General features: G+C 38.0%; 1 protein-coding gene across 2 annotated transcripts in view; it reads left to right on the top strand.

Annotated features, from left to right (window-relative positions):
- Window positions 1-398: 398 nt before the first annotated feature.
- Window positions 399-20,916, top strand: part of LOC134603540 (myeloperoxidase-like) — a 67,189-nt gene continuing 46,671 nt past the window's right edge. Inside the window, exons 1-8 of one of the 2 annotated variants that reach the window (XM_063449629.1) lie at window positions 399-434; window positions 514-593; window positions 11,266-11,356; window positions 12,151-12,326; window positions 16,933-17,053; window positions 17,337-17,466; window positions 19,365-19,571; window positions 20,233-20,548. In XM_063449629.1, coding sequence (XP_063305699.1) covers window positions 524-593; window positions 11,266-11,356; window positions 12,151-12,326; window positions 16,933-17,053; window positions 17,337-17,466; window positions 19,365-19,571; window positions 20,233-20,548 — 1,111 coding nt within the window. In that variant the 5' untranslated portion in view covers window positions 399-434; window positions 514-523. The remainder of the gene's footprint in view (window positions 435-513; window positions 594-11,265; window positions 11,357-12,150; window positions 12,327-16,932; window positions 17,054-17,336; window positions 17,467-19,364; window positions 19,572-20,232; window positions 20,549-20,916) is intronic. The other variant, XM_063449621.1, reaches the window with a different exon arrangement.

The following is a 20,916-nucleotide window of genomic DNA, read 5'->3' as shown; positions in this document are numbered from 1 at the left end:
TTTGGTGTTGTGCTTTAGTGGTATGAATCGCCACTTTTTTGGGGGGGAGGAAATTATATTATTTAGAAATTATATAATTTTTATGTGACACATGTTGTGAACCTAATGAGTGGCATGACAATCCCCAGGAGACCAGTCTATAAATCTGACACAGTTGTCCTATAACTTTTACTTTGACTACGTGCTATATGCACAGATATAATTTTGTTCCCTGTAAATGACTGACACTGAGTAAATACAGAGATATTTCCTCTTAGCCTGTGTCAGGCTAAGAGATGTATTCTGGTGATGTTGGGTGTCACCATGAGATGATACCACCTCTTTAGAATTCAGCCCACCACAGGTGACATTCCATTCATTACTATAAAGCAGGGATGGCAGACATGTCCACCACACAGGTCAATACCAGCTCATTGTCAGACAGCACCAGACTGGTGAGTACTCATAAGACTGTCTCAATCAATGATACAAGCTATTCATGATGAGTGACTTACATTATTTATCTATCCATAGAGTGAGCAACATGACTTATTGGCACATTGTATTCGGGATTCTGCTGGTGGTCACTGCAGGAATTCAGAGCAAGTTAGCTGGTAAATCCATCTTTTTCTCTTCTTCACTAGTTTAAAGACCAAAAGTATTTAAAATAACTTAGACTTTGTATGTGAACACCATGAGGGTATCTAACAGCAGATAACGATGCTACAGGCACTTTGTCTGAACTTAAATCATTGGTTAGATGCTTTAGATGGTTTGTGAATATTCTCCCTGTGATTGGAAATTAGAAAAACACATCAGTGCTTGAAATAGGACATAAACGATTGATTGTTTTAAAAAATATAAAGTTTTTTTCATTTTTAGTTAAATATATAGACTTGTAAATATATAAATAAATGTGTGTTCTAGCCCTGTGTATTTATTTGTGAAAAATGTAATCTAACATGTATTTAAGAGTAGAATTTAAAGATTTTTGAACATGACATAACCAAAGCTTATCATTTCTACTATATTGAAATGCAAAGTGTTAGATCTAACAACGATGAGAATATTTTTATTTTTGTGTGTACTGGCATAAGATCATTACATAAATATTTTATTGATATCAGTTTGCCATTAGATTAAAAAAAAAAAAAAAAAAAAAAAAGAGAAAGAGAAAAATAGAGATTGTTTGTAAAGTCAACACATCGCTGATAAATTAATGTAGAGCAGATACAATCGGGAATATTTTCATAAAGGAATCTCATAGAGTATTCATAAAGAGAATATTTTACAATTTATAGTATATTAGGTTTAAAAAAAAACAGAATTGCATCACACATCACTCTTAATGCAGAATAAGGCAAAAAAAAACAAAAACATGTTGACGAAATGTATTCTGTTAATTGACTTTAACTCAAAGTCCTAATTCAAAAAACATAAATTTTGAAACAATTTGTAATATACAACAAAGCATAAGTGCTTTATAAAGTTTTTTTTTTTTTTTTAAAGTGTCAACGCTTAGTAAATGATGCCCAACAGTCAATACATATGGATATTAGTGATAATTATAAAAATTCCTTGCATGCAGAGCTCAAAAAGTACTTTCCCGCCTCCACAGCGCCTCCACAGCAGTGTATTAATCTAAGTATATGTTTGTTCTGTGTAATATCAAGTAAATGTAATACCTTGTATCCAAGAGACTTTACAATGTTCCATGTGCCTTAAAAGATACAGATAAACAAAATATAGTGTAACACAGTTTTATTAAACGAAAAAAACAGATCCCCAACCCCTTAAGAGAAACTCTTACATGGTCTAATAGTACGTGGTAATATGTTTCCAATCACCACTTCAGAACACCAAAAATCAGTGATATTCAGACAAGCGGGAAGTTCATAAAATATTGTTACCACTCCGTTGGAGCAGTTGGACCCGTCAATATTCTGGATGCCAAAGCCGCAGTGTGTGGATGCCGACACGGAGGGACGTTGTCATGCAATACCGCTTGGATAGTCGGTAATTGATGATGTGCGTGCAGGCCAGCCTCTGCTCTACGCGTTTAGCCCGGGCTCAGCTGGCTTTTTCAAGATGAGTAGCTAGCCATACTATGGGTTTCCTATATACCCGAGGTTATCCATTTAGAATTGGTACTTTCTTAAATATATATTCACTGTTATGGCACAACATTTCATGTATCTTACAACACTAGTTACTTACAGTACTTTGTCATGTACTCCCTCTATATTTCATTGCCATACAATAATTCAGGTATACTGAAACATAATAGAATCAACCATAGTAAGTTAAAAAAATGTTTTAATAATTTCAAATTCAACATAATATAAAATATCAATGGAAGTGGAGAAATTTGCGATGTCTAAAAATGTCTTAATACACGGCTTCTAATGTTTTGGGACATATGTCCTTAAAACGAATCCAAGTCAGAAATATGTATTCTTCCTTATATGTGTAAATATACTTTACTGCAGATTCAGATATAAACATACTATTAAAAACATAATAATGGATTACGAAGGGACTCCGCGGCCAACACGCCGTAAAGAGCACCATACACAACCCCTAGAAACCCCGCTACCCACCCCCCCGTCACCCGACACACGCTAAACCCCACGACATAGACTTACGAGGCATTAACCTCGTAACGGGCAAACGCCCCCACACAATGTAAAACACTCACTACCATACAACCCACCACACTCACACACCTCTCAACTCGGCACTCTGTACAGACCTCACACCCCAAGTTACACAACCACCCCAGGTTTTCCCTCACCTAACTCCCCCCTCTTATACACACCACGATAGGACGACATAGCACAGGACCCCCAAGGCAATGACCGTGCATGCCTACGATCACGTTCACAACACTGAACCCTATAAGCTCGACCTGAAAGAACCACTCTACCAGAACGCCTATACCAGGGTGATCAGCAGCGCGCACACTCCTGAACCCCTCACGAGGTATGTACCTACACAAACCCTAACCTGTACGAAACCCTATCACAATGTGTATCATCTGTATTCCACCGACATCACGAAATTGTATGTTTGCAATTTTTGATACCCCTCTTCTTTTCTGTAACCCCCCCCCACCGAATTTCACCAAAAATGGAATAAAGAATTAAAAAAAACAACAAAAAACATAATAATGGTATTAAAATTTCATTAAAGTGGTAACAATATTTTATGAACTTCCCGCTTGTCTGACTATCACAGATTTTCTGCGTTCTGAAGTGGTGATTGGAAACATATTATCACATACTATTAGACCGTGTAAGAGTTTCTCTTAAGGGTTTGGGGACTTGGTTTTTGTTTAATAAAACTGTGTTACACTATATTTTGTTTCTCTGTATCCTTTAAAGCACATGGAATATTGAAAAGTCTCTTGGATACAAAGTTTCATATAGAAGCATAGAAACATAGAATGTGACGGCAGATAAGAACCATTTGGCCCATGTAGTCTGCCCAATTTTCTAAATATTTTCATTAGTCCCTGGCCTTATCTTATAGTTAGGATAGCCTTATGCCTATTCCACGCATGCTTAAACTCCTTTACTGTGTTAACCTCTACCACTTCAGCTGGAAGGCTATTCCATGTATCCACTACCCTCTCAGTAAAGTAATACTTAATGATATTATTTTTAAACATTTGCCCCTCTAATTTAAGACTATGTCCTCTTGTTGTGGTAGTTTTTCTTCTTTTAAATATAGTCTCCTCCTTTACTGTGTTGATTCCCTTTATGTATTTAAATGTTTCTATCATATCCCCCCTGTCTCGTCTTTCCTCCATGCTATACATGTTAAGTTCCTTTAACCTTTCCTGGTAAGTTTTATCCTGCAATCCATGAACCAGTTTAGTAGCCCTTCTCTGAACTCTCTCTAAAGTATCAATATCCTTCTGGAGACACGGTCTCCAGTACTGCGTACAATACTCCCAGTGAGGTCTCACCGGTGTTCTGTACAATGGCATGAGCACTTCCCTTTTTCTACTGCGAATACTTCTCCGTATACAACCAAGCATTCTGCTAGCATTTCCTGCTGCTCTATTACATTGTCTGCTTACCTTTAAATCATCAGAAATAATCGCACATATAAAATACAATAGAGGAAAGGAAAAATATTGATAAAAGATGCTCAAATCACCAAGTGTGAGTCACTCCAAATCACACAGAAAATATATAGTAAAAAAACATAAGTGGTATGGTGAGAGCAAACTATATACACCAAGTATAGAACAGATAAGATGAATAAAACAGGCAATGTTACCATATATCTTTGGCTTGTTGTCCTAAAAACATAAAATAAAGAACATGATATAGCCTGTATATAATAATACAAATAAATATAGGTATAAAATTGCCCACTCACGTGGTGCTGAGCCGTTTGAAGTGGCTCAGACTATAAGCGCCTTGTAAAGTATTCCTGGAGACCAAATGCTAAGAAGCAAATCAGATTGCTCACTGTAGAAATTCCCTTGTGTAGTTTGCATAAAAATCAAATAGAAAGATATCAGAAATAATCGCCCCTAAATCCCTTTCCTCATATGTTGAGGTTAGTACTCTATCAAATATTCTGTACTCTGCCCTTGGGTTTTTACGTCCAAGATGCATTATCTTGCACTTATCCACATTAAATGTCAGTTGCCACAACTCTGACCATTTTTCTAGTTTACCTAAATAATTGGCCATTTGGCCTATCCCTCCTGGAACATCAACCCTGTTACATATCTTAGTATCATAAGCAAAAATACATATCTTACCATCAAGACCTTCTGCAATATCACTAATACAAATATTAAAGAGAATGGGTCCAAGTACAGATCCCTGAGGTACCCCACTGGTGACAAGCCCATGCTTCGAATATACTCCATTGACTACAACCCTGTGTTGCCTGTCATTCAGCCACTGCCTTACCCATTCAACAATATTGGAATCCAAACTAAAAGATTGCAGTTTATTGATAAGCCTTCTAAGTGCAACAGTGTCAAAAATCTTACTGAAATCTAAGTAATGATTGTCTACTGCACCACCCTGATCTATTATTTTAGTTACCCAATCAAAAAAATCAATAAGATTAGTTTGGCATGATCTCCCTGAAGTAAACCCATGCGGTCTCTGATCTTGAAATCCATGTGATTTTAATGTTGAACAATCCTATCCTTTAACATGGTTTCCATAACTTTCCCCACTAATGAAGTAAGGCTTACTGGCCTATAGTTGCCCGACTCCTCCCTACTACCTTTCTTGTAAATGGGCACAACATTAGCTAACTTCCAATCTTCTGGGACTACTCCTGTTAACAATGATTTGCTAGTACAGCATTAAGCTCTTTTAATAATTTTAGGTGTATTCCAGCAGGTCCCATTGACTTATTTGTCTTTACTTTTGACACTTGAAATAGAACCTCTTCCTCTGTAAAGTCATATTCCTCTGTAAAGACATTTGACTCATTTGTCATTTTTCCTAACTGAGGCCCCTTTCCTTCATTTACATCTGTAAATACTGAACAAAAATATTAATTGAGGCAGTCAGCTACACCTTTATCCTCTTCTACATACCTTCCTTCTTTTTTTTTTTTTCTTTTTTTTTATAAATTCTTTATTTTTTCGTGCAATAGGGTTAACAGACAAGCCTGCGGTGCCACGATAGCAACTCAGGCAGTTCATAGCTCATATTGTCATGAAAGAGTTACGTTGCACATTTTTTTTTTTTTTAAACGGGTTATAAACATTTGGTCAGCAGGAACAAGTCAAGCCTTGTGGTAGTTAAGTTTAGACCATATTAATAATATATGATTTTAGCAAGCTTGGCTAAATAATGAGATCGCTAGAGTAAAGTAAGCTAGTTGTCGCGTAACAGTGCTAATTTAGTATTGTCTATATAGGTAACAGGTTAGTACTTTATAATATGCTAAACAGTTTTAAACAGATTGTCACGTTAGCCTCCAACACATTCTAAGTAATTTATGGTCTGCAATTGCAAAATAAATGAACATTCGCACATTGCTCACTGTTTGGTTAGCTGAACGAAAAACATTACAAGGTAGAAGGGATTAAAGGGAGTAAATTGTTAAAGAGTAGTGTTATCCTGCTGGCTAGTGAAAACAACCCACAGCCTGCATCGGGCCATATTGCTTCACTATTAATATGAGTGTAAAAGTTTGGTTGCTGCATTCACACGAGGAGAGAAAGCAGCATGACTTTTACAATATATATTGGGTTGAACTGGGCTAGGTTTGCATGACTGTGGATATAACTAGACATGGTATAAAACCTTTGTACTTCGAGTAAGCTTAGCTTTGTAAATTGTTCATAACTTGAGGCAGACAGTTTAGCTTGTAGTGGGCAGCTCCCATTACGAGTGAACAAGTCCCTCTGTAGGCTATTCTTCACCCTATGCCGTTTCTACCGGGTCCCCGGTGCCAGTAGCGTAGGTCCTTCATGGTCTGGACCAGATTGGTGGCTGGTATATAGCTCGCTGTGTCCTCTTCAAGGCACCTCCCGTGTTGTTTCAGCGGCCCTTTAATGAGTGGGAAGTGGAGGGGGAGTCTTGCTGCAGTGGCTTGTACCTTAGATCGGCGTCGTGTAGCTGCTCGACTCGCAGGTGTCTCTGTCTGTACTCCCCTCCGCCTGAGTTTCGGTGTTCCCGCTGGTTTCGTCGTAGGTTTCCTGGCAGGGAGGCGCACATGGGGGTGCCGCCCGCTTGGAGCCCTAGCCGTTGGAGGGGACTGGGTGCTCGCGGGCCTCATGTGTGGTGAGTTACAGCCCGGCATTAGCAAGCAGGGCTCCTGCAATGCTCGTTGTAGCTTTGCCCAGAAATCTTCGAAGATTTTTTCAAGTGTATTTACGTGCGTGGTCTGAGTCCTGGGTTGTGCTGCGCACATGGTGTCCGCCATATTGGTTGGGTCGCTGTGTTTCCTGCTTTGGGAGGCTGCTGAACGGTTGTGCTTGTCTCCGCCAGGTTGCCTCCCGGACCGGGATATCCCCCACTGGTCCATGGGGGAGGGGGGGGGGAGTTACGGGGCTCTGTGAGGTGATTTCCTCTGCTTTCTTTGTGTTCCCTATTGTGAGATCGGCCGCCTCTCCAGGGTTCACCAGGCCACAGGTCAATTATCCTGCTCTCCGGGATTGTGTCCACCTGCAGGTCGCTATTGTCGCTCATATTCCCTTCTTTTGTTTTTAAGTTAACTAATCCTTGTTTTACGTTCCTTTTTTCATTTATGTATCTAAAAAATGTTTTCTCCCCTTTTTTTACTGACTTTGCTATTTTCTCTTCTGTGTGTGATTTGGAAGCTCTTATAACTTGCTTATCCTCTTTCTGCCTAATCTTATAGATCTTTCTGTCTTTCTCACTCTGGTTTTTTTTATAGTTACTAAATGCTAACTTTTAGTTTTTTACTATTTTGGCCACATGTGCAGCGTACCACAGTGGTTTCTTGAATTGTTTGCTTTAACTGACAAGCCTAATGCAATTTTCTGTTGCCTTCAGCAGTGCAACTTTTAAATAATCCCATTTCTCTTGGACTCAATTTAAACTGCTCCAGTCTGATAATTATTCCTTTATACATATTCTAATTTTAGAAAAGTCTGTTTTTCTTTTTTTTCATTGTTAATTTTTTATTTCTTACACACACAGAAAAAACAACACAAGCCATAAACAACACAAAACACAATAACATAAAACTAAATAAAATAAAAATAAAAATACATAAACAAAATAAATTCAATTTTACTTTTCTTTGCTATTACCTTGATTTAATTTACAATCCTTATATTCAACTTATACCAGTATGCAAAGAAAAATAATTGACATTGACAATTAGTTCTTACTCACAAGCGGAATGCTCAGCATATTCGTCCTGTTTTAACAGTTTTAATACTATTTTACCTAAATCTTTCAGCTTTGCAGTCATACCCTATCAATTATTCATTAATATGCAATAATGTACATGCTTTAACCTCATATCTGTTTTAGGCTATTCCTCCTTTTGCTATAACCTCTATTTATACCTTACACCTATATGCTAACCAATCTTGCCATGCTTTTTCATGGCCACCTTCTCTTCCTTCTATTTTATTTACTATTCTCTCATATTCATACGTCTTGTCTACTCTTTCCTGCACTTCCAAAATATATGGTGGGATTGTTTTTTTCCAATTTTGAGCAATGCTTATTTTTGCAGCGATTAATATATGAATAATAACTACCTTATTTTTTATTCGACTCCACTCTTGGTATATATGTAAAAGATAGAACTCAGGGAAATTTGGTATCACTGTATCCATTAAAATTTGAATTACTAATTTAACATCGTTCCAAAACTGTACAAGACGAGAGCATCCCCAAAAAATATGTAATAAAGTTCCCTTCTCCCTTTGACACCTCCAGCACCTGTCAGAGGCAGCTTCATACATTCGAGACACTTTTGCGGGAACTAAGTACCAACGCATTAATATTTTGCTATAAGCTTCCCAATATGTAAGGCTGTGAGATATTTGTTTAGTAATTTTTATAGTTTGATACCAATGGGATAGATCAAAGGTTTTTGATAGGTCTCGTTCCCATAATATCATATAAGGCAACTTTTCTTCCCCATTTACATATAAAAGGCTTTTGTAGCATATTGACAGAGGTTTACTCTCCATATTAGGGTTCAAACAGAATTTACCCAACCAAGTCACTAAGGCCATATCTAATTTTAACAGCTTATTTTCTAACAAAAAATTCTTGATCCTTAAATACGAAAATACCTCTTTATTCGGAAGGGCAAACTCTGCCTGCAAACTAGGATATGATTTGAGCCCTGCCTCATTATATAACATATGCACTTTACTAATGCCATTAGTTTCCCAAGTATTCAAATTTAAATCTTGTATAAAGTACTTTATTACATATAATGGTGCTAAGACTAATAGCTTTACACCTTTTAGCAATTTAGGAGTCCATTTTGACCAATGATAGAGCATTAATTTTGTCGTAGAAAGCATGTTTTTGCCTATTGACCCATTCATTAAGGTCTCCCATAAAAGCTTTTCTATTAAATAGGGTTTAGCGCAAGCTTGTTCCAGTTTTAACCATACTGGTGAATTTAAACGGAAAAGTACTGCCAAAGCATAGGACAACATAGATGCCTGATAATATTTAATAATGTTAGGAATACCCAATCCGCCTTGTAGATATGGAAGCTCTGTAAGCCTAGCTGCCACCCTTGGCGGTTTTTTTTTCCATATGTATGAGTTAAACATAAGTTGAAATTTTTTTAATAAATTTTTTGGCACAGCCATAGGAATAGTTCGAAAAAGATACAATACATGGGGTAAGGCCATCATTTTAATTGTGTGTACACGCCCTAACCAAGATGTCCCCAAAGTCCCCCAATTTTCTAACTGATCTTTTAATTTATGTAATACAGGAATATGATTATGCTTAATTAAAAAAGAGCTTGTTTTAGTAAGTTTTATGCCCAGGTATGTTAGAAAATCTTTGCGCCAATCGAACGAGTAAGTACCTGCTAATTGATTTATCTCCGTTTTAGGTACACCCAACGGTAACGCCTGGGTTTTTTTAACATTATTTTTATAATAGGAGATCATACTAAATCTTTCCAACAGTTTAACTAAATACGGTAATGATTCTTTAGGTTTTGATACAAATAAAAGTGCATCATCAGCAAAAAGAGCTAATTTTTGTTCCCCAACCGGGGTATTTAACCCACATATACCAGCATGTTGTTTTATGTGTCTAATCAAGGGTTCTAAGGTTATTATAAAAATTATTGGGGAAAGTGGGCACCCCTGGCGTGTTCCATTTGAGATCTCAAATTTAGAGGATATAAAGCCAGTATTCATAACCTTCGCTGATGGTTTTGAGTATAATGCCATAATATTGTTCACAAAGGATTGTGGAAAATTGTATTTCTGGAGGACATGCTCCATATAACCCCAATTCAAACGATCAAATGCTTTTTCAGCGTCCAAAGCAAGCAAAATCCCCTGATAATTATTAATACTTGCCCATTCTATAAGATTAATATAATGTCTTGTATTGTCCTCTACTTGTCTACCTGAAACAAAACCAGCTTGCTCCTCTGAAATAAGCCCCAATAGGATCGGTTTTATTCTAGATGCCAATACTTTAGCATATATTTTTATATCTACATTTAAGAGTGAAATGGGCCTGAGGTTAGCGCATTCTGTTGGTGGTTTACCAGGCTTAGGAAGGGTTACTATAAATGCCTCTAACATTTCCGGCGGTATCGCATTTGGTGTTTTAAAGCTATTAAAAAGCTTCGTAAGAAATGGTGTCAAGATCGGTTCCATTTTGATATAATAATAGTTAGAAAAGTCTGTTTTTCTAATGTTTAAAACTTTTGGTTTTGTGTGGTGTGACTCAGTCACTGTTCTTATATTAAACCACACTGACTGATGATCACTGGATCCTAACCTTTCACCTACAGTAATATCTGATACCAAATCTCCATTTGTTAACACTAAATCTAGTATGGCCTCTTTACGAGTTGGCTACTCAACGACTTGTTATAGAGACAATCCCAGTGGGGAGTTTAGAATATGTGTGCTCCTGGCACAAGCTGCTATTCTGGTTTTCCAATTCACATCAGGAAGTTTAAAGTCACCCATGATAATAACTTCCCCCTTCATTGTAATTTTATCTATTTCCTCAACTAGTAGATTATCTAACTCCTGTATTTATCCTGGGGGCCATTAAATCAAACCTACACGAGTTACTGTGTGATTACCAAACGGACTCTATGCTCACCTCACTAACTTTGATAAGGCTAGATTTTATGCTATCCTTCACATACAGTGCAATCCCTCCCCTTTCTTGCCTTCTCTGTCTTTTCTATATAAAGAGTACCCTGGTATTGCTGTGTCCCAGTCATTTTTCTCATTATACCATGTCTCAGTAACAGCGACTAAATCTACATTATCAGTTGCCATTATTGCCACAAGTTCATGGATCTTATTTCCTAAACTGCGAACATTTGTAGACATGACTCTAAGCTTATTCCCTAAGATATCACACAGAACGAACATATACTCCAATTAATGAACTCTGCATGCAAGGAATTTTTATATTATCACTAATACCCATATGTATTGACTGTTGTGCTCTTTTTTCTGTATTTTTGCTTTATATAGTTGTCACAAATTGAAAATGTTAGAAAATATTGCATAATGAGATTTCCAGTTTGTGTTACTTTATATTATTTTCTGTTTTCTTTTTTTTAATCTTTTCTTTTAAAAAGACGCAGATAAGGTCGATGATTCCCTCATTTGGGACTGTGGAAAAGATGTAAATGTGCTTATCGACAGAGCCTACAAATCTACTAGGGACAAGTAAGGTTTTACAATGTGATAACCAAACAATAGAGCATAATTATGTATTGTCAAACCAGGTCCAACCAGGGGATTGCGGGAGTGGGGTTGGTGTGGGCTGGAACCCCTAATGGGGTCCTAACAAACCCTGTGCTTGAATCTGGCATCCTTTTATTGTCAGACCTAGAAATTTCAAATGAAAACCAGCACGTCCAATGATATCATTTGTAACAGTGCCACTCTAATGCAACAAATCTGGCAGTAATTAAACAGGACAGCTTGGGGTGTTGCTGTGGGTGCTGGGTTTTAATGCAGTGGGTGCAGGTTTAATGATGTAAAGTCTGTGGGTGCAGGTTTGATTCAGCATAATGTCGGGTAAATACAGCATGTGTGGAGTTTATAAATACAGGTTTATATAATTAATTCCATTATTTGGTGTGACATTGTGTTTTATTGATTATGTTGTTGTTTATATTTGAATAAAGAGCATAGTATAGAATGAGGGTTTGGGAAGGGTTTGAGTCAATATATGTGGGGTGGGCCATAAAAGGAATCGTTTGGTATCTTTCCCACCTATCAACTCCACTGGGGCCAACAAGACTCAACATTTGTTGTGAGTTAACCCACTAACCATGGCTTTGGATTTTGATAGAGTTTTCTGTCTTAGTTTGGGAGGGGGGGTTGTTGCACTGAAAGTCTCAGATCTAATTATATATTGTTACTGACACTTATAAATTTGACATTCAGTTTACATCTCTTTATATCAAAATGCCAACACACACAAAAAATAACTCAAAGCCTCTCATCTCTCTCAGTTTTAAGGGACGGCTAAACAAAAAGACAGCTACTGCTGGTGATCTCTTGGCGTATGTCAAGCAGCCGGTGGGTGCGAGCAGGAATGCCATCCGAGCTGCTGAAAACCAGGGTGCCCTCCTTCAGCTCCTAGCTGAAAAACTCAAACTTACTCACCACGGACCATTCAACATAACAGGTGCATGAGAGGCATCGCTTAGTTATACGTTTCTATAGTCTCAAAGGCATATTCATTAAAGTGAGCATTCTAGGTGAATTTCATCATAGCTAAACTGGAATCATAGTTAATTTAGAGAATGTTTTCAGTTCAGCAATTTTACCCTAAAATTTGGAATTCACTTTGAAATCACTTGAATCGTGTGAATAACTCTGTCAGTCATGTTTCCAAGTAAATAGCTCATTTAATGATACCTCTAGTTCCCTTTCTGAAGATGAACGAGAAGAGCAACATTAAACAGTGCTATCAAAGCCTTAATGTGCATGAGCAACTTTATCTTAATTAAGCCGTTTTGTTGTATAGATCATGTCGCTGTAGTGTCACTGTTCAATTCTCAGGCATTTAGGAGTTAAATCACTTTTGTTTATGTCTAGTTGTGACTCTCACAACCTACATGAATAAAAAAAAGTTTGATTTCTTGAAGATCTTACAGTATAGTGTGTTTACTTTAGAAGTTATTATTTTCTGCTCTGTTGATTAACAAAGCAGGAGAGAAGAAATTATGAATTAAACACACTGTGCAATAAAGGAAGTTTAAAAAATAGATATCTCTATGCAGCAAGTGTGTAGGAAAGCTGTATATGATCTTACCCATACCATATCATCCTCATTGCAGCCATGCTGCCTCTTTGGACACATAAAAATATGTGCACACAAATACACATACTGATTCACACGTATATATACAATCTGATATAGCACACCTATTCCAGATATACTCACTCATATAACTGCCAGAAAGACGAACACAAAGACCACACAGAAACCCTCATTCTCTGGCGCACACAGATGCACAATATTTAAAAGTAAAACAATACTGGGGTGCTTCCCAGCACAGCATACAAACAAAGTAAAAACAGGAACATACTCTCGGTTTTCCAAGTGTATTAAAAAAAAAAATCACAATCTATACATCAACGTTTCAACCCGCCAGGGTCTTTATCAAGGTCTTTATCAAGATTATGTAAACTGTTAAATCTATAAGTTTCAGTAACAATATATAATTAGATCTGAGACATTCTTGATAAAGACCCTGGAGGGTCGAAACATTGATGTATAGATTGTGATTATTTTTTTCATACACTTGGAAAACCGAGAAAGTGCTCCTGTCTTTTCTGTGTGTGTGTGTATGTATGTACACTGCGTGCAGAATTATTAGGCAAATGAGTATTTTGACCACATCATCCTCTTTATGCATGTGGTCTTACTCCAAGCTGTATAGGCTCGAAAGCCTACTACCAATTAAGCATATTAGGTGATGTGCATCTCTGTAATGAGAAGGGGTGTGGTCTAATGACATCAACACCCTATATCAGGTGTGCATAATTATTAGGCAACCTCCTTTCCTTTGGCAAAATGGGTCAAAAGAAGGACTTGACAGGCTCAGAAAAGTCAAAAATAGTGAGATATCTTGCAGAGGGATGCAGCACTCTTAAAATTGCAAAGCTTCTGAAGCGTGATCATTGAACAATCAAGCGTTTCATTCAAAATAGTCAACAGGGTCGCAAGAAGCGTGTGGAGAAACCAAGGCGCAAAATAACTGCCCATGAACTGAGAAAAGTCAAGCGTGCAGCTGCCAAGATGCCACTTGCCACCAGTTTGGCCATATTTCAGAGCTGCAACATCACTGGAGTGCCCAAAAGCACAAGGTGTGCAATACTCAGAGACATGGCCAAGGTAAGAAAGGCTGAAAGACGACCACCACTGAACAAGACACACAAGCTGAAACGTCAAGACTGGGCCAAGAAATATCTCAAGACTGATTTTTCTAAGGTTTTATGGACTGATGAAATGAGAGTGAGTCTTGATGGGCCAGATGGATGGATTGGTAAAGGGCAGAGAGCTCCAGTCCGACTCAGACGCCAGCAAGGTGGAGGTGGAGTACTGGTTTGGGCTGGTATCATCAAAGATGAGCTTGTGGGGCCTTTTCGGGTTGAGGATGGAGTCAAGCTCAACTCCCAGTCCTACTGCCAGTTTCTGGAAGACACCTTCTTCAAGCAGTGGTACAGGAAGAAGTCTGCATCCTTCAAGAAAAACATGATTTTCATGCAGGACAATGCTCCATCACACGCGTCCAAGTACTCCACAGCGTGGCTGGCAAGAAAGGGTATAAAAGAAGAAAATCTAATGACATGGCCTCCTTGTTCACCTGATCTGAACCCCATTGAGAACCTGTGGTCCATCATCAAATGTGAGATTTACAAGGAGGGAAAACAGTACACCTCTCTGAACAGTGTCTGGGAGGCTGTGGTTGCTGCTGCACGCAATGTTGATGGTGAACAGATCAAAACACTGACAGAATCCATGGATGGCAGGCTTTTGAGTGTCCTTGCAAAGAAAGGTGGCTATATTGGTCACTGATTTGTTTTTGTTATGTTTTTGAATGTCAGAAATGTATATTTGTGAATGTTGAGATGTTAAATTGGTTTCACTGGTAAAAATAAATAATTGAAATGGGTATATATTTGTTTTTTGTTAAGTTGCCTAATAATTATGCACAGTAATAGTCACCTGCACACACAGATATCCCCCTAAAATAGCTAAAACTAAAAACAAACTAAAAACTACTTCCAAAAATATTCAGCTTTGATATTAATGAGTTTTTTGGGTTCATTGAGAACATGGTTGTTGTTCAATAATAAAATTAATCCTCAAAAATACAACTTACCTAATAATTCTGCACTCCCTGTATGTATGTATGTATATATGTGTGTGTGTGTGTGTACACACATAAATATCTAAATATATCTAAATACACTGTCACTGTCACTGTATTTAGTCATAAATATCTAAATACATACACACATATACATGCTGACAGACACAAACTGCTACACATATACATACTGAAACAGGCAAATGTAAATCTAAATGCATTCCTGGAACTTTCTGGCTGCCCTCCACACACACTTACCCTGGTGATGTAGTGGTGATAATGTGCTGTAAGACCAGCCGCAGCCATCACACAGTCTATCAGCACATGTTGCATCCTTGTTCCATTGAGATGTAAAGTGCAGATTCACACGGTGATGGAGCAGACAAATCAGTCTCCCCTCTGCCAGTCCCCATCAGCCACCCTCCAATTACCTTCTCATATTGAAACAAAGGTGGCTGGTTCTGTGCCCAGCAGTTCCAGCAGGCTTCCATAGCATCTATTCACTGAGAGCATGGGAGGATGTTATGGTATGTTACATCCTCTTATAGCTTGATATGAAAACAGGGTGAGGAGAGAAGGAGCTACTGCATGCAGGGAATAAATCATTTTTTTTTTAGATACAAATTGCTAGTGGAAGGGAAATGAGGTGGAGAGTTGGGTCTATGGAGGGAAATGAGGGGTTGTGTAGCCAGAAACAAAAGAGTGTCTTGATATGCGGCTGTCCTGTGATCTCCGAGTAGTACAAATTCCACGATCCAGGGGTGATTCCATATTTAAGAAGGGTCCAAGGGAGAGGGCAAAGAGGAAAGATGACAACCTTGGCACGCTCCTTTACAAATAGCAAAAGGTTTAGAGAGGGATCAAATGAAATCTATCTGGACTGTTGGTGATATGTAGAGTGTAAGAATTTGTTTTATTTTGGCATTTACAGTGGTTGCGACAAGAAAATAAATGTGGGTTTTTCTAATGCACTTAATGGCATTCTTGGTAATTTGTCACCAGGAAGTTAAATAATGTCTGTATATAGGCATATTATATTTATTAAATATTTGACGTGTCTATTGTAGTTACATTAAATCATATAATACCTATTAGCCCCTCTACCACCTTACTGTATAAACTGAATGTGTTTTTTTCTGAAATTACAACTGGATGTGACACAATATACAAAAATAATTTTCCAAAATATTATACTTATACATATGTACTATTCTCTATCCCAGACCAGAGTTAAAATACTGCATGGAGAACAATGCATAAAGACTTAACAGTTTGTCCAGACTTGCTCCGTTTTAGTAACCCCCCATTCAAGTATCTCAGGTTGCTGTGTGTCCCTAATAAATATGTCTGTTCCAAACTAGCCATGGTTCACTTTAGAGTTCTTCCTCCTGCATACTTTTACTCAACTGCCTCCTAGATTGGAAGCTTTTTCAAGAAGGGCTTTCTACATTTTGTGTGTTTTTGATCTATAGTATCATAGTATCATAGTAGCAAAGCCTTAAATTATAAATAGTATGGATATAGTATGGAAATACTAAAAATCAAGCTTGACAAAGACCCAATTCTGTGTCGAAACGTTGCAATGTTCCTTTTGTTCTAATAAATGTGCCTGAAGCTATTGGAGTGTCCTGATCTTTTCTCTATTATTGATTTTAATATTGACTGTGTAATAATACTTGGTGCCCAATTATTATAGGCGTATTTAGAATGTTATTTGCATTCTTATCATTTTTTGTAAAATAATTGTATAGTTTTGAGAATATGACTGTGGAAGGATATTTCCCCTTTCCCTCTTTTTTTTTTTTTTTTTTTTACTTTTATGATATAAACTATGTTGACAAACTTAGATACAATGGTGCTTACAATAGTTTGGCCAAGTTACAGCTTAATGGTAAAAATTTTATCTTTCAGATTTGCTAACACCAAACCAGATGGAACTTATTTCACAGATAACAGGCTGCGCCTCACAGCTTATTCCAAAGGTTTGCACGGACAGCCCTTATCGCACCATCACTGGAGAGTGTAACAACAGGTAAGAGTTCCCTATTTCCCTTGTACAAAAAAAATATCATAACCAAGCATTTAGAAAGCCTCTCTATAGTAAGCCACAATATCCTTAGAAGTGAATTTTGAAAGTCTCCAAAAAGAGAATGTTCATTTCATTGCAATTTTGCAGCATCGACAGCTGACAATAATCACAGTGACATTGTGCCCGCAAGGGTATATAAGGAAACAGTTAACTGCTATCTAATTTCCTCAGTTTTAGTGGGGAGTTTAGCACCCTAACATGGAAGTGTTATGTGTTTGCTTAATAGGAAGTATCCCAGCCGTGGTGCTTCCAACACTGGCTACATACGATTGCTACCAGCCGAATATGAAGATGGTTTTTCACTTCCTCGAGGCTGGACTGAAAACAAGGCCTTCAATGGATTCTCTCTTCCACTGGTATAATTAACAGCATGCTTTAATTCAATCCCACTTTCAATTCTCTCTCACTGATAGGAGTCATTGCTTACCATTGTTTAAGTAACAGTCTCTGTGCCACACCCATCCTTTTATAAATGTACTCTGAATCCAAATTCTCATTCTGTGAGGTGAGAGGCTTACGACAGGTTAGTACAAATGATGGCAACCATTCAAAGTAGCTCAAATAAAGATTCACCTGTGTGTGAATACATATATACAATTGGCCTATTACGCAAAATAGGGTACACAATGCAGCCTTTGTCCACTGAGTATAGACGCCATGCAATGCTGTGCTACTTCACAATTTCATTTCTTTTCTCTCCTAGTCCCCTACCACTTTAATAAACAGTCTCCTTTTTATGATAACCAATAATTTCATCTTTTTGCAAGGTTCCAAAGACACACATATTCGCACAAGCCTTCTGTAACAGTTTATAATCCTCTTGGTCCCAGTTTATAATCTTCTTGGTCAATGTATCTGTCCATATTGTCCTCTCATTATGCTACTGGCCGGCATAACCATTATTCTATTCTATACATGTCCCCCCAGATGCAATTCCTCGCATTCAGATTCAGATTCCTCTGGACACACAACTTATCCAAGGAGGAGAAACCTCCTGTGTGGAGAAACTGACAGTGGATCAGCTCATAAGGACCTAGCAGGAGGTCCCAAGATGCTGGGGTGGTCAGGGTGTTCCTGATCACTACCCATGGTTTGAGAGAAATTAGGAAATCTTTACCTAGTTAGCCTTCATAGTGCCGGAACGTGTTGTCATACTTCAACTTATTCCCTCTTTGTCTCTCAGGCAGTGTTAAAACCCTCTGTAAAAATCACTCTTTCAAGCAGAGTGCAAACTTACTAAGAAGAAAGCTAAATTCACTATATATATATTATGTTTTGCTATTTTGTAGTCAATATCTGATGAAAGAGTCACCATCATATTACAAAACACAGGGTATTATTTACAGAGAAGATCTAACTCTAAAATGTATAGGATTCCGCCCAACCCCGGGTGATGGGCCGTCTTCTCCTTGGAAGTCTAAATTAGACTGGAGACCATATTTTAATTCTGATCATGACTGGCAAATCAGTTTCAGGATGAATTTCTGTAGAACCCTTAAGACAGGGGTGCCCAATAAGTAGATCCCCCGATATTGTAAGACTACAACTCCCATGATGCTTTGTATGTCTTTAGAATGACAAAGCATCATGGAAGCTGGAGTTTTAAAACATCTGGGGCACCCCTGTCTTAAAGGACCACTCCAGGCACCCAGACCACTTCAGCTTAATGAAGTGGTCTGGGTGCCAGGTCCAGCTAGGGTTAACTAATTGTTTTATAAACATAGCAGTTTCAGAGAAACTGCTATGTTTATCAATTAGTTAAGCCTTCCCCCTAATTCTCTAGTGGCTGTCTCACTGACAGCCGCTAGAGGCGCTTGCGTGATTCTCACTGTGAAAATCACAGTGAGAGCACGCAAGCGTCCATAGGAAAGCATTATGAATGCTTTCCTATGTGACCGGCTGAATGCGCGCGCAGCTCTTGCCGCGCGTGCGCATTCAGCCGACGGGGAGGAACGGAGGCGGAGAGGAGGAGGAGAGCTCCCCGCCCAGCGCTGGAAAAAGGTAAGTTTTTACCCCTTTCCCCTTTCCAGAGCCAGGCGGGAGGGGGTCCCTGAGGGTGGGGGCACCCTCAGGGCACTCTAGTGCCAGGAAAACGAGTATGCTTTCCTGGCACTAGAGTGGTCCTTTAAGAGAATAGGTCTCCCTCTTACATACTATTGGTAGAGGTTACATCACTAACATGATGTTAGTGTTAATGTAAACCTGTAGCTCACTGTATTTGTTTTAATAATTATTAATTCATTGTTTTAAACAGGCACGTGCAGTATCAAATGAAATTGTCCAATTCCCTACTGAGAGCATAACATTAGACAAAGAAAGAGCCCTCATGTTCATGCAGTGGGGGCAATGGACAGATCATGACCTTGACCTGGCTGCCACAAGTCCTGCCAGGTTAACCTTCTTCAAGAGTGTGGACTGTGAAACTAGCTGTGTCCGCGAAAGCCCCTGTTTCCCCTTGAAGGTAGCTACCTCAATTTTAAAAGTACTATTTAGTCTATACTGGTTAGATAAATGCTTTATATCAATATATAGGAAACACCTGCATTTTTAAGAGCAGATCTCTTGTAATTTGGCAGCCAATTCAGACACTAAAGTGAACAATTGTCTGAAATGTAAAGTTCATTCAAAGGAGATTTCAAATTTTAGACCAAAATAGCCATAGAGGAACCTGAGCTGATGGAGAATTTTTCCAGTTTAGCTATTTTAGCCTTTGTTTGAAATTCACATTGAATTCCTTTAGTAAATAACCTTGACAACATCATGATAGCACCCATTTAAAATATCACACACTAGTACTAATATAATATAAGATTTGTGTGCTTGCAGTCTTCAAAACCTGGATTCTGACAATGATATGTTGTCAAGGGGCGCATCACTTTTGGTTATTTTAACTGTTCATTTAAAAATTAGATATACAGAGTTATTCGCTAAAGTTAGTGTTAGGAATTCAAACTAGTTCTGTCTTAAATGTGAAACTTACTTTGAATTCCTGGCAGTTCCTTAAGTGGATAACTCTGATAGAGTCAACACCATTGAAGTAAACCTTTTTTTCATGTGATACTGTGTTTTATTTTTGTTTTTTAAAAATACTCTTATAGCACGTGTCTTTTTTTTGTTTGAAGATTCCAGCAAACGATCCTCGCATTAAGAATCATACTGACTGCATCCCATTCTTCCGATCAGCTCCAGTCTGTAAAATGGGATCTCAAGTTCGTGAGCAGATCAACACTCTCACAGCTTACATGGATGGAAGCCAGCTCTACGGAAGTGATGCTCCAACTGCAGAGAAACTACGCAACAACACAAACCAATTGGGTCTTATGGCAATTAACCAGAACTTCACCGACAATGGTCTCCCATTCTTGCCCTTTGATACTGTTAGTGAAGATGTGTGTATCACAGCCAATGTGTCAGCTGGAATCCCCTGTTTCATTGCAGGTGAGGTAACAGAATAAATGAAAGAGAGAGACAGACAGATAAAGGGACTGCATGTTTGTTTGTTTTTTGTTGTTTTTTTAAATCCTTCAAAATTGAAAGAGACTTAAAAATGTGTTGATTTTCCTTAAAATCTTGTTCTTTTGCTGTCCTAGACTTTGGATATTAATTTTAAGATACAGTTATGTTTCATTTTAAATTATTATAGCCCATCTCCATTTTTATCCACTCCCTTTTTTTTTATAAAGGGATACTATAGGCACCCAGACCACTTTAGCTCATCGAAGTGGTCTGAGTACAGTGTCCCTATTGCACTTAGTGCTGCAATATAAAACATTAAAGTTTTAGAGAAACTGCAATGCTTACATTGC

The sequence above is a fragment of the Pelobates fuscus genome, chromosome 1 (assembly GCF_036172605.1).
Source record: "Pelobates fuscus isolate aPelFus1 chromosome 1, aPelFus1.pri, whole genome shotgun sequence".
In the NCBI taxonomy this organism is placed as follows: Eukaryota; Metazoa; Chordata; class Amphibia; order Anura; family Pelobatidae; genus Pelobates; species Pelobates fuscus.
This window is presented reverse-complemented; position numbering and strand designations above follow the sequence as displayed.